General features: G+C 36.9%; 1 protein-coding gene across 6 annotated transcripts in view; it reads right to left on the bottom strand.

The window, feature by feature from the left end:
• Positions 1 to 1,555: 1,555 nt before the first annotated feature.
• Positions 1,556 to 13,684, bottom strand: part of LOC139145045 (centromere protein J-like) — a 62,650-nt gene continuing 50,521 nt past the window's right edge. For 4 of the 6 annotated variants that reach the window (XM_070715969.1, XM_070715971.1, XM_070715972.1 and 1 more), the window contains exons 14-20: positions 13,333 to 13,610; positions 12,314 to 12,343; positions 8,486 to 8,681; positions 6,357 to 6,497; positions 5,935 to 6,008; positions 4,913 to 5,108; positions 1,556 to 2,572 (exon numbers count right to left, since the gene is read on the bottom strand). In XM_070715969.1, the coding sequence (XP_070572070.1) occupies positions 2,444 to 2,572; positions 4,913 to 5,108; positions 5,935 to 6,008; positions 6,357 to 6,497; positions 8,486 to 8,681; positions 12,314 to 12,343; positions 13,333 to 13,610 (1,044 nt within the window). In that variant the 3' untranslated portion in view covers positions 1,556 to 2,443. Of the gene's footprint in view, positions 2,573 to 4,912; positions 5,109 to 5,934; positions 6,009 to 6,356; positions 6,498 to 8,485; positions 8,682 to 10,667; positions 10,685 to 12,313; positions 12,344 to 13,332; positions 13,611 to 13,684 lie in introns of all 6 variants that reach the window. The other 2 variants (XR_011554890.1, XM_070715973.1) reach the window with 2 other exon arrangements.

Genomic DNA, 13,684 nt, shown 5'->3' with positions numbered 1-13,684 from the left:
TTCAAATACAGGAAAATTGTGCCATACAAATCTTATCTGTAACCTTGTTAATAGGCTGTAAAAATTCCATGTCCATATCTCATTTCAAACGTTGGATTAAATTGGCATAAATTATGTAGGAAAACTGTTATTCTGTCAAAAATGTTGAAAACAAGCCATGTTTGCACCCCTCCTTTGAAGTCACAGGGCAGTCTTTTTGGTTAATCTCACTGTTGACACATCTTGACACTCAAAGAATCTAAATATGCATTTACAATAGCAGTCACGCATTCTGAATGCAAGCACTGCCTTGTCAAACTTTCCTGAAAAATAGTAAAAAATGACTTTCCCTTTTCAAACATTTTTTTAAAAGCTAGGGGACCTCTACCATAGTTAATACACTAAGGACTCCCCAACTTCCTCTTATTTGGTCAGTTTTTCAGAAATTTAAACAAGCTATAACTCTGCAATGCCTATGACCCCAAATGTCTAGTTTTTTTATTCCACAGAGAATGTTGACTACTTTTATATTTTAATAGTTTTATTGAAGTTTATAACTGACGCTCTACCCTTTACCGCTACCTTAACACTTCTTTCTCAGTACAGAAATGGACCACGTATATTCCTCACTGACATTACTGAAGAAATCGGAGAGAATGTTGGTTGAGGATTTACGCTGTATATGATACAATACTTGAGCGAACGTTGACAGAAAAGGTGTCTAACCATAGCGAGAGAGAAAATGTCTTTGTTGTTGAGATTCATCATTAGCTCGCCAGAGAATGTCGAAGTATGCCAACTTGTACATCCCCGATTCAATGTAAACTGCCCCATACTCACCATTGAGGACAATGGGCTTGGGCCAAACCACGGTGGTAAGAGGGTTAAATATGTTATGGAATTGTGTTGTATTAATATCACTATTTCCAGAAGGTATTTCAGCGGCACTTGTTTCACAAGTAAAGAATTCTTGCTTGTTGAAAGTTAACACAAATGAGCTTCTTACTGTAAAACTGACTGAAGAGGGCTACCCCACTGGACTGACTGGCTAAAGGGATGGACTAGCTTCTTTTATAAAACTGTCTAGTCTGGCCAAGTTTGCCGAAGCAAAAATTCAGCTATGGACAGAGACAAACAAATCATGCCTTTATGGTTAAATGACAGTTAACCATTGGTTGCATGTGCGTGAACTACAATATCCTTATGCAGGCAATGTCAAACCACAGGAGCCAAGTACTTGCTATCTAAATCTCGGTCATGGATGCTGATGGTGAGCTTCATAAATACCAACACTCTCTGTTTGTACTGGACACAGAATTTCACACGGCGTAAACTTGGCCTAACAAATATTCAAACAGGACAACAGTTTCTCAGAAAGGATAGCATTTCAATTGCATCATCAGCTATTTGTGAATCGTTATTTGGTACTAGATGACAGACGCACTCTACGCTGTTGTCACCTCGTCATGGTCTAACTGCAGGGATTTCAATATGATGGATGGACCCTACATGTACAAACTTGACATGGGATGGGGATGTAGGCTTGAGAATTGAAATAAAACCTCACAATTTGGTCTTCACTTTTAAATTTATTCATCCCTTTTCTTCGTAAACGTACAGATGTTGCTGTAAAAAAATGGACCATTCCAAAGGTTTGGACATTGAAAGAGTTACAAGACTCCAAGGAAGTATATCATCCTATATTATGATAAAACTCTACATTTCATCTTGAAATAAAGATAATGCTTAAAATATGTTATCACGGTACAACTTGCAATTCATCTTTGGTTAGGGGTACAATGAATTCGATGATGTAATATCTTCTGGCTGGCTACAAAATTATAAATTACCGTCAAAGCTACAAAAAATACCAAATGTAATACAGTTAACCCAAAAGGCATAGCCTGTTTGTTTATAAAAAATAATACAACAATGATATAACTGTTACTTTTTGTACATAATTTATAATGAAAATTATAAGATAATACAAGATCAAACCTACAGCCCATGAATTAGGGTTTATATAGCTGCCCACCGAATTATTCCATCGCTAACTGAATTCAAATGTTTCAAGAAAATAAACAATGATCACAACAAAATCTATCATTTAAACCGATCAACTGGCCATGTCACAGGTCTCAGAAAGATTCCTACATCATGTGGTGTTGCTATAGCAACAATGTCTGCACATGATATTATGACCTCTGACCTTCAGGTCAAAACTATTGTCCACACAGCATCCACATTTATCGCTTGCAAACTTTCCCCCTTCACATCAACCTACTTGGAATATTAGAGACAATATTGAGGTTAACAAACTTGTTTACATGTGAAATAAAATTTACAAGTCAAATATCAACCAAATTTACTTTTCTTTTGTGTGGTTTCATCTTGTGGGCGACTCTGAGTCACATCATGGTCACGTTTTGTGGAGTGACCATGGTAATATACACACAAAATACTGTTAGCAAACTCTATCTACAATAACCCTGCCATCTTTGTCTTTCACGCGTATCCTGCCATTGGAATATCTGGTTTCTTGTCTTCCGTCTGGGTAAACAGTTTTGACAGTTCCATCCGGATATTCCCGTTTCTGGAAAGAAATACTGGATTGTGAGGAAAAGAGCTTTCAAATTGGTGGTTTGACAAACCAGCACAAAACCTTCCAGTTTGCTCCTTAAGGTATTATGCACCTCGAAAATAAAAGACTTAAAACTTTTTCTTAAACTTTCCTCAAGGAATCTTTCAATCATTCTCTTTCAAAATCAAGAATAAAAATCAGGAGTCACAGTGCAAATTTTGGTACTAGAGAAACAAATAACCAACGATTTACTGATATTTGGTATTCAAAATGGCCGCCATCCCTGTGTTAATTTGGAGAAAAATAAAATTTTCGAATTTCGAAAAACTAAGCCAGTGAAAAGTTTTCTTATACTAGGAGCTTTAAAATGAACCGCCAAAAGTGGTATATCAGAAAGGAATTGCTAAAGTTTGAATATCTGTCCCCGAGGTGCGTTCTACTTTAATACATTCAGGCACAGAACCAGTCATCTGACTTCTTCACAATCACACTTTCCTACATTCCTCCTGTTTTTGATGGAGTGATATAGATGAAAAAGTTACAAATCATTTGATCGCTCATATTTATGTCTTGCATTCTTTGATTTCTCAACTTGAAGATTCTACATTTTATTTCTTTTACATGTTGATGCCTTTGCAAATATATGTAGTAGACTTTACAAGCACAGACACTATAGGTATACGAACCGATTTTTGAGAAGTTTTCTTTGTTATGGAATCACAGTACCTTCCCATGTTAGAAATGTTAACTCTACAAGTAAATTCAGGCATTTCTTGACATTTTCTAGCAAACAAGATGCCAGCATGAGAGAGGCCAAATTTTTGTCAGGTCACAAAAAAGAATGTGGAGTCAGTGGTGTGCTGTATCGTCTTATAGAGGTCACTCAGGAGGACATCATAGTGCAAGATTTGAGACCGTCAAAAACAGAATTTATTATAAGTTACAGATACAAAGTGCAATCTTGGATGGAAAAAATGGCATCGAAGACAAATGATCCACAGCAGAAACCTGATCATGGCAGGAAATAAACCTGATTTAATCCCCTTCTATCTGTATGCTTGCCAATGGCAGGATTTACCTCTTGCCACATTCACAGAGAAACATTGGACTCATCCTACAATCATGTTTTATTAAGCTTTCCCTCTGATAATTTTTTGGAGGATTATGGGTGATGGTGATTGGGAAGGGGGATGTCGTCGTTCATCACAACATTTGAATCAAACAGCACACTAATCTATAATCATACATAATAGTCTTTCCTTCAGACTATCTTGAAGTCAGCGTTGTATCTTGCACAGTGATGATTTAGCTGAAACTTAAGATTAATCTAGGATGATAGTACATGGTAACATGTGCCTAGAAACTGACAGTTGAAACTGTTGCTCAAATTTTAGAGCAACCCAATCACCTTATGATCTAGTAATATTTGACATTCAAAATAGCAGTTTCAATTTCCACAAAACCAAGGCGGCTCCCACAGAATTCAGAATGAATTGACACAAAAACCAGACCAGCAAACTGGTGTTAAAAATTCAGCATTTACCAAAATGTCCCAAAGGCAAGTACAAACATGGTAAGCCTGCCCTCCGAATATCTGAGAAGCATATAGGCTTGCGCACCATTGTTACATCTGTCATTGGGGATGATTTTTCCACAGACGTGAAGCACTGCATGAGCTATGGACACACAGTCAGATCATATTTTACTTCCCAGCCAACTTACTTTTGAGAGAGAATATTTTTTTCCTCAGGGGGTTCATCTTTCATATAAGCAAGAATCACCAAACTTCCCATCTTATTTTCCTTGTCCATTAAGACTTACTTTTAATTGTCACTAGCACAGTACCTGTGGTAGGTTACATTTACGTTTGCTCATTTCTGACAGGGAATATCTACCAATGTTGAACACACATCACTTTCGAAATCTCAGAGACAAAGAAACTGACAAGAAAATATGACAAAGTGAATGATGTGTTTTGTTAAAGGCATATTTTTTATCAGCTTTCCTTATCTGTCAGCAAATTTACGAACTATACTTCAACTCGATGACAGGCAAAATTTGGCGGTAAGGCTGATATATTATCCTTCAGTCATCTAGATGCAAACTCAATCCGTGACATGAAACAATTTTTTGAATGCACAGTCATGGAACATCAAAGTAAAGCACTCAATGTATAAATTCCAGGCAGTAAAGACAAAATTACAAGTGACAAGCAATGAGAGAGAGAGAGAGAGAGAGAGAAAGAGAGAGAGAGAGAGAGAGAGAGAGAGATTTATCTTATCATTCTGCCCTTTGGTACAGGGCATTTTACTGTCCTAGGAATACAGTCAGTGTGAAGATTCCCTCGTTTACCTTGTACTGGGGTGTATGTACTTCCCGTTGTCCATTGGGAAACTCCATCGTCTTGTCGCCGTTCTTCTCCATTCGAAGGACGGTTCCATCCGGGAAAATGCTCTCTTCCGAGCCGTTTGGGAACAGGTACTTGATGGTGTGGTCCGGAAAGGTTATTTCCTTGGTGCCGTCGGGATAGTGTTTCTCAATTTGTTTACTGCACAAAAGAAACAAATGTACAGTTTCTGAAGTTGGTATCATCTGAGATTATTCCTAGCAAGTCAAGACACTACGTCATGGCATGTTATGAATCTTTCACACACACTTCCAGTTGGGTTGTATTGTCAATAAAGTATATTAAATTGTAATTAAATGTGGTACAGGAGTAAGTGACAATGTGTTTTCTATTTCCACACAACTTGGAGATCTTTGCAATGAAAATCTGTATGATGGGAAAGTGACATCCTGACAATTGATATAATGTTTGTTGTTTGTTGTGGTGTGATCACTGTTCACCCTTGATGACAATTACCCTATATAAATGCCTTCTGGAAAAATGGTGAGATTTTCAAAGAGTTCGATGATCCAAGCCATCTCAAAAGATTACGTGATATATTCTGTCACAGTATGTCCACTTCGACACATTATATAGAAACCTTGGCCTTCCTGAATTGTGACATCACCAGATAGCAGCAAAATCTTGATAGATATTGTATCATTGCTGGGGATGGTATGCTTACTCTGACCACCGACACTGGGTGTACATGGAAAACCTTACCAAGACAACACTGATCAAATCTGGTGATTCATTTCATTATAAATAATGATCTTGTCTTGTCCACTTGGCAACTTTAATTATGATTACATTTTTTTAACATAACAATTCTTACACATTTAATGTTAACTGTGACTTGCGACTTTCAATCACTAGATGATGAATACTGGATAACACAATCTAGCTGATAGAATTACTTGGAAAAGAGACAGGGTGATATGCCACATTTCAATTCAGAATAACTCTCCAATATGGACTGAAAACTTACTTTGGAAACTGTAAGACTTCCAAACCATCTGGGTAAGTAGTGTGGGTTGTCTTGGCTTCGTCGTAATAGTATATCTGTAACATTCCAAATATGAATACAAAAATATTGCAACTTTTGTTGAATCCAGTATCAGAGTATCAGAACATAACAATATGCACATCAACATTACATGAATCTCTGAATTTATTTTCTGTTATCACTGAGACCCCATGTGGAAAGCTATAATACATGCTTGTCTTAGTATTGTACAAGACCGTTTGATATAAAGGCACATGCTACCATATGATAATGGAAGGTATCAGTGATAAGAGGTGTGGTTTGCCTTGTGTAGGGTATATCAGGCAAAGAGGGGTTAAAAAATTTTTAGAGATTGAAGGTTGAATTTGAAGACCTATATGACAGAAGATAACATGACTACTGACCACTCGTTGATCAGGTAAGATCTGTTTGATATCGCCATTGAAGAATGAGACAACAATTGTTTGGCCATCTTGACTGATTTCTTTCCTTGTTCCATTGGTAAAAGTAATCACTCTCCTACCACTTGCATAGATACATTCTACCTGTAAAGGGAAAAAGAATGATGCCGGTAAATTTCTGTGATCGGTGGGTATTCTGATTTTCTGACTGTTCAAGTGTTGAGATGCCTATAAGTTCAGTGGAGTTCAGTTCCTACAAACATATATAAAAGTTGACATGGACACATAATTTTGTATTACCCATGTGCTACATCATAACAATCCCTTTCTGGTGGAAAATGACTGGAAATGATTTACCAAAAGATATCTGGCTACTCTCTGGGAGTTGAAATAAATGAAGTCAAAAACTCATTTTCAAGTAGGTAGCTGACATAACCAAAATATTCACACAAGGAAGTGAGTTGCTACGTTGCTGAGCAATCAAACTGTATTCATGACAAGGTCCTGTCACCGCGGCCATCTTGGATTTGGTGAAGTCGGAATCAGATTTGTAATGATTTCAAATATTGATCATTTGGTCTTGATTATTTTTCAAATACCTTCATGTAATCTGCTTTTCAATGATTGTCAAACCGAGCCATTACATTTCAACGACAAAGTACTACAATATTGGTGTAATATTGAGTTGAATTTGTATGTCAATTCACTTTGTCGACTCATGAACTCATGTAAACTTTCTAGGCATCACAGTCCAAATCCTTTCAGAAAAGCAAATTTTGCTTTTTGCATTAAGTACATGACCTTTCAATAATTATGAAACATACTGGACATTGATTGATAAGTCTAAACACACTTGCACACACTTGGGACAGCTATATGGGTCAGCTCTCAAGATCTGTCCATAAGGGACATAATTTCACCATTGTTGCTGAAACCGGTTTCACAGCTATGGTGTCACACACACATGCTCCCCCTAACACAGTGAGTCGATTATTTCATGAATGTACACCACCATGTATATGACCTTCGACACAGTAATTGCAGAACTAAAATTGCTGCCAGAGGGGCCACCAGCCTCGAGGGCTGCAATGTTGGCGTCCTGATGTTGGCAATAAACTTACAATAAGGAGAGATTTGATGGGGATTTGAAAGAGATTAGCTGACATTAAAAGCAAAGAGCGAGATTGGTTGATCAAGGCGCAGGTTGTCTCAAGGACAAGCCATCAACAATGGCGCATTTACGGCATGTATTTGATTGGTCAGATGATAAAACTGCAGGTCTGACTCGTTGACTGTTGTTTGGCCATTGTAACATATAAAGAGCAATGATTTTAAATTATACATCCTTGTTGCCCAGAGATCCCATTCCTATCCTTAGCAACCACAATCACACATGGTATTTGGGGATCAGGGGTTGCCAAGGTGGCTAGGCACCCTCTGACGTATCATGGCTGTAGTACATTCTGATACTAAAAAAAATTCCTTATGCATGGTGTATATTTGTGTTTTCTCAATAAACATGTCCTCCTGAGTCTTGATTCTATTTTACCTCATCTTGTACTGCTTGGAATACATTTTGTTTCGGGTCATATATACAAGGGCAGGTTTCATGAAAATTCAGTCATAACTGTTCCAGCTCATTCTTGATGACCGGCTGACATAAATGCTTGTCTACATGACAAACATGAATTAACACTGACACAATTTCTAAAGTGGGCCTTCAAATTTTTGACAGCAGCTCATTCAAACTTCTGTCATTCAAACTTCTGTTGAACTGCTATGTATGGTGGTCTTCCTCAGCTACGGTGACACAGCTCATAAAAGCTCTTATGAAAAACGGACATACATTGGGCGTCATACTCAAAAGGAAAACATGAAGAATTCTGTTTCTGGGCAACGCTTCTACTGTTTTTGTCACAAACCTCGGATAATTATTAAAATTTGTTGTGAAATAATGCACAGTTAACATAATTTGTTTAAACTTGCTATTTGTCATACAAACATAACTATTTTTACAAGGAAAGACTTCGTTTACTGAGGGTCACCTTTGCAGATCAAAGACATTATACCTTTCTTCTTTAATCTCAATGAAGCAGAAAATCTGCATCAGAATGGATGAACGTTTGCCATACCTTTCCATCTGGGTGGACTATTTCATCGAAATCACCACTTTCATCGCTGTCCGTCCTGACGGTTGGTTTCAGCCCATAACCAGTATCAGCGTCACTGTTGCCGTCAAATTTGATCGCTCGTTTTCTCTGAAATCGCCTTCTGGGAGGGTTGTCGGCGCCCTCACCATTGTATCCCTCAAACTCACTGGCGTCAGAACTGTAATATAAACGTGAAAGTGACAAGGATGACTGACTTACTTTCATAATAAGGAAATCAGACTTAAAACTGTAGTAGTGGTGGCATGGCCGTGGTGGGGGGGGGGGGGGGGGAGGAGGGGTGGTTGCTATTGTGACATTTGGGACCATGCTGTGGGAAAGTTTTGATGTCATAGTGGGACATGCCAAGGTTATATGGACTGGAAAAACATCAAAACTTACTTGTAGATAGATTTGATTAAAGTATATGTGCATTCTTCAAAGTATTCATATGAGATACTCTTTGGAATTACCAGGGGCTTTACTAGTAAGTTACTAATGGAAACTGTGAGTTCAAGAACTCCATACAGCATTTCAAAACTACACCTTCATGAAAACTACATTGATAAACTGGCCAAATATCTTTTTTTAAGGCTATTGTAGGGGCTATTTTAAAACACTAACCGTGTAGTACCTTGTTTTCAGAGTTTGCCATCTTTTTGTTGCAGTAGATGGTAAAATGCAGTGCAGGGGGAAAACCGGATATTCGGTTGGCATGGCGACAATTTCAGGGTTAAAAATATGAGGAAATTTGTTGCAAAGATATCTATTGAACGAAAAGTCATACAACAACCGAATTTTTTCTGTAGCATTCAGATGTATATGTATTACAATATGAACCTAAATCTATGACTGTATAAGATGTCAATATAAATTAAATCATAGTCATCTCGGTAAGATTGAAAAATTAATAAATTTCACAACTTTCCGTCAAGTTTTTACTATGACATGATTGGATGACCTTGTTTTTTGAGGTTTATTTTGTAAAGTATTTAATTTCACATATGTTGGCTGATTTTCATGGCATTCCAACCATTCTTTCAAGAGTTATTACTGCCACAAGAAACGAATGCAGTACAAAACACAATTGTTAGGAGTATTGGATTGAAATGTTTACAACATAAAGGTGATACTCATACTTCATGCAAAGTTTACGACCTCAAAATAGGGTATTGGACAAGTTTAAATTGTCAGTTAGAATTCTATTTACAAAAGCCTGGTTGTAATTGCTTTCTAAGTGAAAAATGAACTGTTATTATCAAAAAAACATTGATTTTATAATCAGCATGATAATGAAATTCATGTGAGATTCTTTACTTGTTATGTATATGGACACCATAACATCTAATATGGTTGTTTTTTCTGGTTTAATTGCTATACCTGAATGAAAATCTTCATATGCCTTACAGTAATATCCACACAAAATATAAAACAGAATCATTTGTTGCAAATTTCTTCCCGATTACTCATTGATCTGGCTTTTTTAGACTGCAATTAGTCTCAAACTCACAATTTCCACAACGCCATATTTTTACCTCTGAAAAAGCTGCTTCAATAAGCAAGCAAATGGTCACTACTTCATACATGATGCCATAACTCAACAAAGTTTTTAGGTAACCAAAAATAGCGATTTACCTGTTTTGAATATATAATTAGACTAAATAAAATTTGACCAGGGGTCAGCGGGAAAAAAACGCGATTTTTCTCGATTTTAGTTAATATTTTTTGAAGAATGATATAGCTTATTTGAAAGTATACATTTCGAGGGTGACAATGAAGGAAAAAAATAAAATTTGATTTTTTGAGCATTTTGACCGACATTAGCCCAGACGATGGCCTTAAATTTATTAGCGTCACTTATGTGAAGTGCCTCCTCGAAAGTTACTAGTGATACAAGCTGGCAGAGACAGGTTGGTCCAACAATGGAGCCAGAGAGTAAAGGGAATATATATTATTGCACGATTTATTACTGTGACGTGTGCTTTGCATTGTAAAATACCTACTTTTGAGTAATATTTAAGAAAGATAATGGTTGTGTCTGAATAAATATTGGTATATTTGAGTACATATTGGAACTACTGGGTGGGTACATTGATCATAGCATGCAATTTCAAGGAAATACGACGGCATGAATATCGGCATGCAACATAGTAAATCAATCACTTACACCACTCTCCGATTTCTCTAAGTCCAAAGTTGATCAGTGGAAGACGGAAAGAAACAAAAAACATTTCAAGAAAACTGGTAAAGTTGGAGGATATAAATAACTGTTGAAAAACTTTCTTGGACTGTCTTCCCTTTTTGGCGTGGCACCATACACAGGAACAAACAGTTTGTTATCGATATTTTGAATTGGAGTCAGAGCCAAACATTTCCGGAGTTCTTTGAAACTATCAGATGACATTTATCGAAGTAATTGTACCCTGCTGTTTTTCATGCAGATGGAACAAAACACTGAAAAATGCGAGGGGGTGAAAAGTTCAGATCAGGGCAGACGATAGCCGTGTAAAACTGATGAAAGTGGAGCCCACATAATCCCAATAAGATGCATTATCACAGAGCTACGAATACTACATCAGTGTTTTTGTCCAGGTTGGGGAATTTTGGTAAAAGTGAATGTAGAAGTAGGGTATTACTCTTTCAGTGTTTTCTAATAGATTACTTTGATCACAGTCACTCAGACAGACTGTACTTTGATACAGTAATGGACTGATATGGGAATGCGAGAAACGTTTACTCACTTTTTGGCCTTCAATGTAAACATATTTTTTAGGATGCTAATACACAGATTGCAAACAAATTAAGCTTATAGCAGCTTTGCTTGAGGATTGTTTTTTAGAAAACAAGAAACAAAGAAAAGCCAGATATGGTATTTTGCTGCATTCAACTACTTCAAAAGAGTAATAGTATTTAAAAAATATAACATAAAGCTGTGTACATAACTGAAGTTGTGTATGATGTATTCGGTACACATTTAATGAAATGGCCTCTTTAAGCACATCTGAGCCTCAAGTTTAAGTGTGATGTGTTTGTATGAGAATAAGAAAAGAATGCAGCTTTTAACACAGTAGATAGATTTACAGGTACCACTGCACATACACCAAAGAGATCAAAGGTGATAGGCAAAGGAACATATTTAAAAACACACACTAGATTCCAAGCTGAGGTATTGCAGAATGCACCTGAGAAGCACGTTGTTGATTTTTGTGTAAAATATCAGATGTTGCGATTGTTTGCCATACTCGAGTCATTATTTATTCAAAACCAAAAATGATGCACTATAGTTAAAGATAATGTTTAGAAAAGTTTGGTGGCTGGTCAAAGATGATGTTTCACAAAACATGGCTGCTAGTCAAAACGATCTTTCAAATATAGGCAGCGAGTCAAAAAAATGATTTCAAATAAGGTGACCAATCTGAATCTTGTGAAATGAAAATGGAGTCCACAATACGCTGGTTCACCACCTGGCTTTTCTTAAGTATTTCACCAGCAGAGTTCAGACTTGGTTGTCTTTTTGGATCGTAAATGATGATAAACATTAGATAAACTGTTTTCAAAAGTTAAGAGGACCACTGATATTTGTATTTTGGAAAATATCAGCAAGCAGCATAAACATTGGTTAAAGAATTACTTCTGAAGTGCATGGTGCGTGATCCACAGAAAAATTGATTACACACATGATTGCTGATAACTAAACATACTTTGTAGTCAGGAATGTCTCTTTTTAAGGACTCACAAACAACAAACAACAAACAACAACAACAAATTCACATGTTAACTCTGGTTAGAAATGACGTCACATATCTTACTTACGGCAATGTTGTGGCAGTTGTGGTTAGCTGGCTAGAAACAAACATGTAAAACAGGTAATGTGATCTCAATGAACGATTAGACGTTCAACTTTGGATGGCAGTTGTGGTTAGCTGAATTGAAAGACTGATAAAGGTCAAAACAGTAAACTGTCATATTGTTATTCTCTTTTTTGAAGTACCTAGAAGGAAACTGGATGATTTAATAGCCAGATTTGACAAAAGTGTAAGTAACTTGTTACAGAGAAAAGATACTTATGAACATTAAAACAAATATGACTTCTGTGTTAATGTTTGATGGTTATACTTTGGAAAAAATGGATGACATAAAGTGAAAAAAAAAAGAGTAAAAATCCAAAAGGGTACTTCAAACTTCAAACTATGTCAGTGTCATGAGGCAGTAATGGTTAGCTGATGACCATGAAATAGTCCTTGTTTGGGCCAAGTTCACTGTCAGTGTTCACACAACATACAATAACAGACAAAGGCACTTCATTGCACACATGACATTGACAACACAAGATAAACATGGACAACACAACACAACACCAATAACAATAAATCAACAACATCAACAAAACAATAACAGAGAAATAAACACTGTACAAGGAGGCTTGTCATAGATGCTCTTTCACGATTGCTTGCTGAGTGAATTACAACTATTGACAATACACTGGCAACTGGACCATAGCCATGGTGGAGTCACTACTACACAAGCTGGCAGCTGGCCATTTGAATGAAAAAGTTATGTTTCATTGGTGTTATAAAAAACACAGATATACACTGTACAATTAAGCTGTGATGAAATGGTTTGATACTGGACTGAAAATGCAGACTGTAGGCCGATCATGAAGTATGCAAATATTATTATTCCCTAGATTTCAAAGTAACAGCAATTTGGATAACCACAGATATTCATAACCCAACCAACCCAGGTAATCCTAATGAATTGAATCAAAGAGGATTAAATAAGACCATAAAGTCTATTGCCAAATGTCTGATATTGATTCTAATCAGCTGTACCTTTGTTTTGCTGGACTGGTCACTGGTAAGAGTTTACGTGGAGTGTCCTCTGGCAGTGACATTTCATAGAGCAGTCTCTGTGACAAGTCCCCGTCATAAACTTCCCTGTGTCTGTCTGTCCTCTTGGCGTGTTCATCTTTGCTGTTGAGTTCTGGTGAGGTAGATTTAGCATGCTCTGCCTTGCTGTTTACGACGACTGGACTGGTGTTTTCCTTGGACGTCTCTGGTGAGAGGGCTTTCTCTTTGCCCTGGCTCTTTTTGCGAGGTTTTTCCTTCCCCTGAACATGGGATTGTGATTGAAAATAATGATTACAAGGTGTTGTTGCTTTATGTTTGTAGAGTTGACCAGGTA

The sequence above is a fragment of the Ptychodera flava genome, chromosome 12, assembly GCF_041260155.1.
Source record: "Ptychodera flava strain L36383 chromosome 12, AS_Pfla_20210202, whole genome shotgun sequence".
Lineage (NCBI taxonomy): Eukaryota > Metazoa > Hemichordata > Enteropneusta > Ptychoderidae > Ptychodera > Ptychodera flava.
This window is presented reverse-complemented; position numbering and strand designations above follow the sequence as displayed.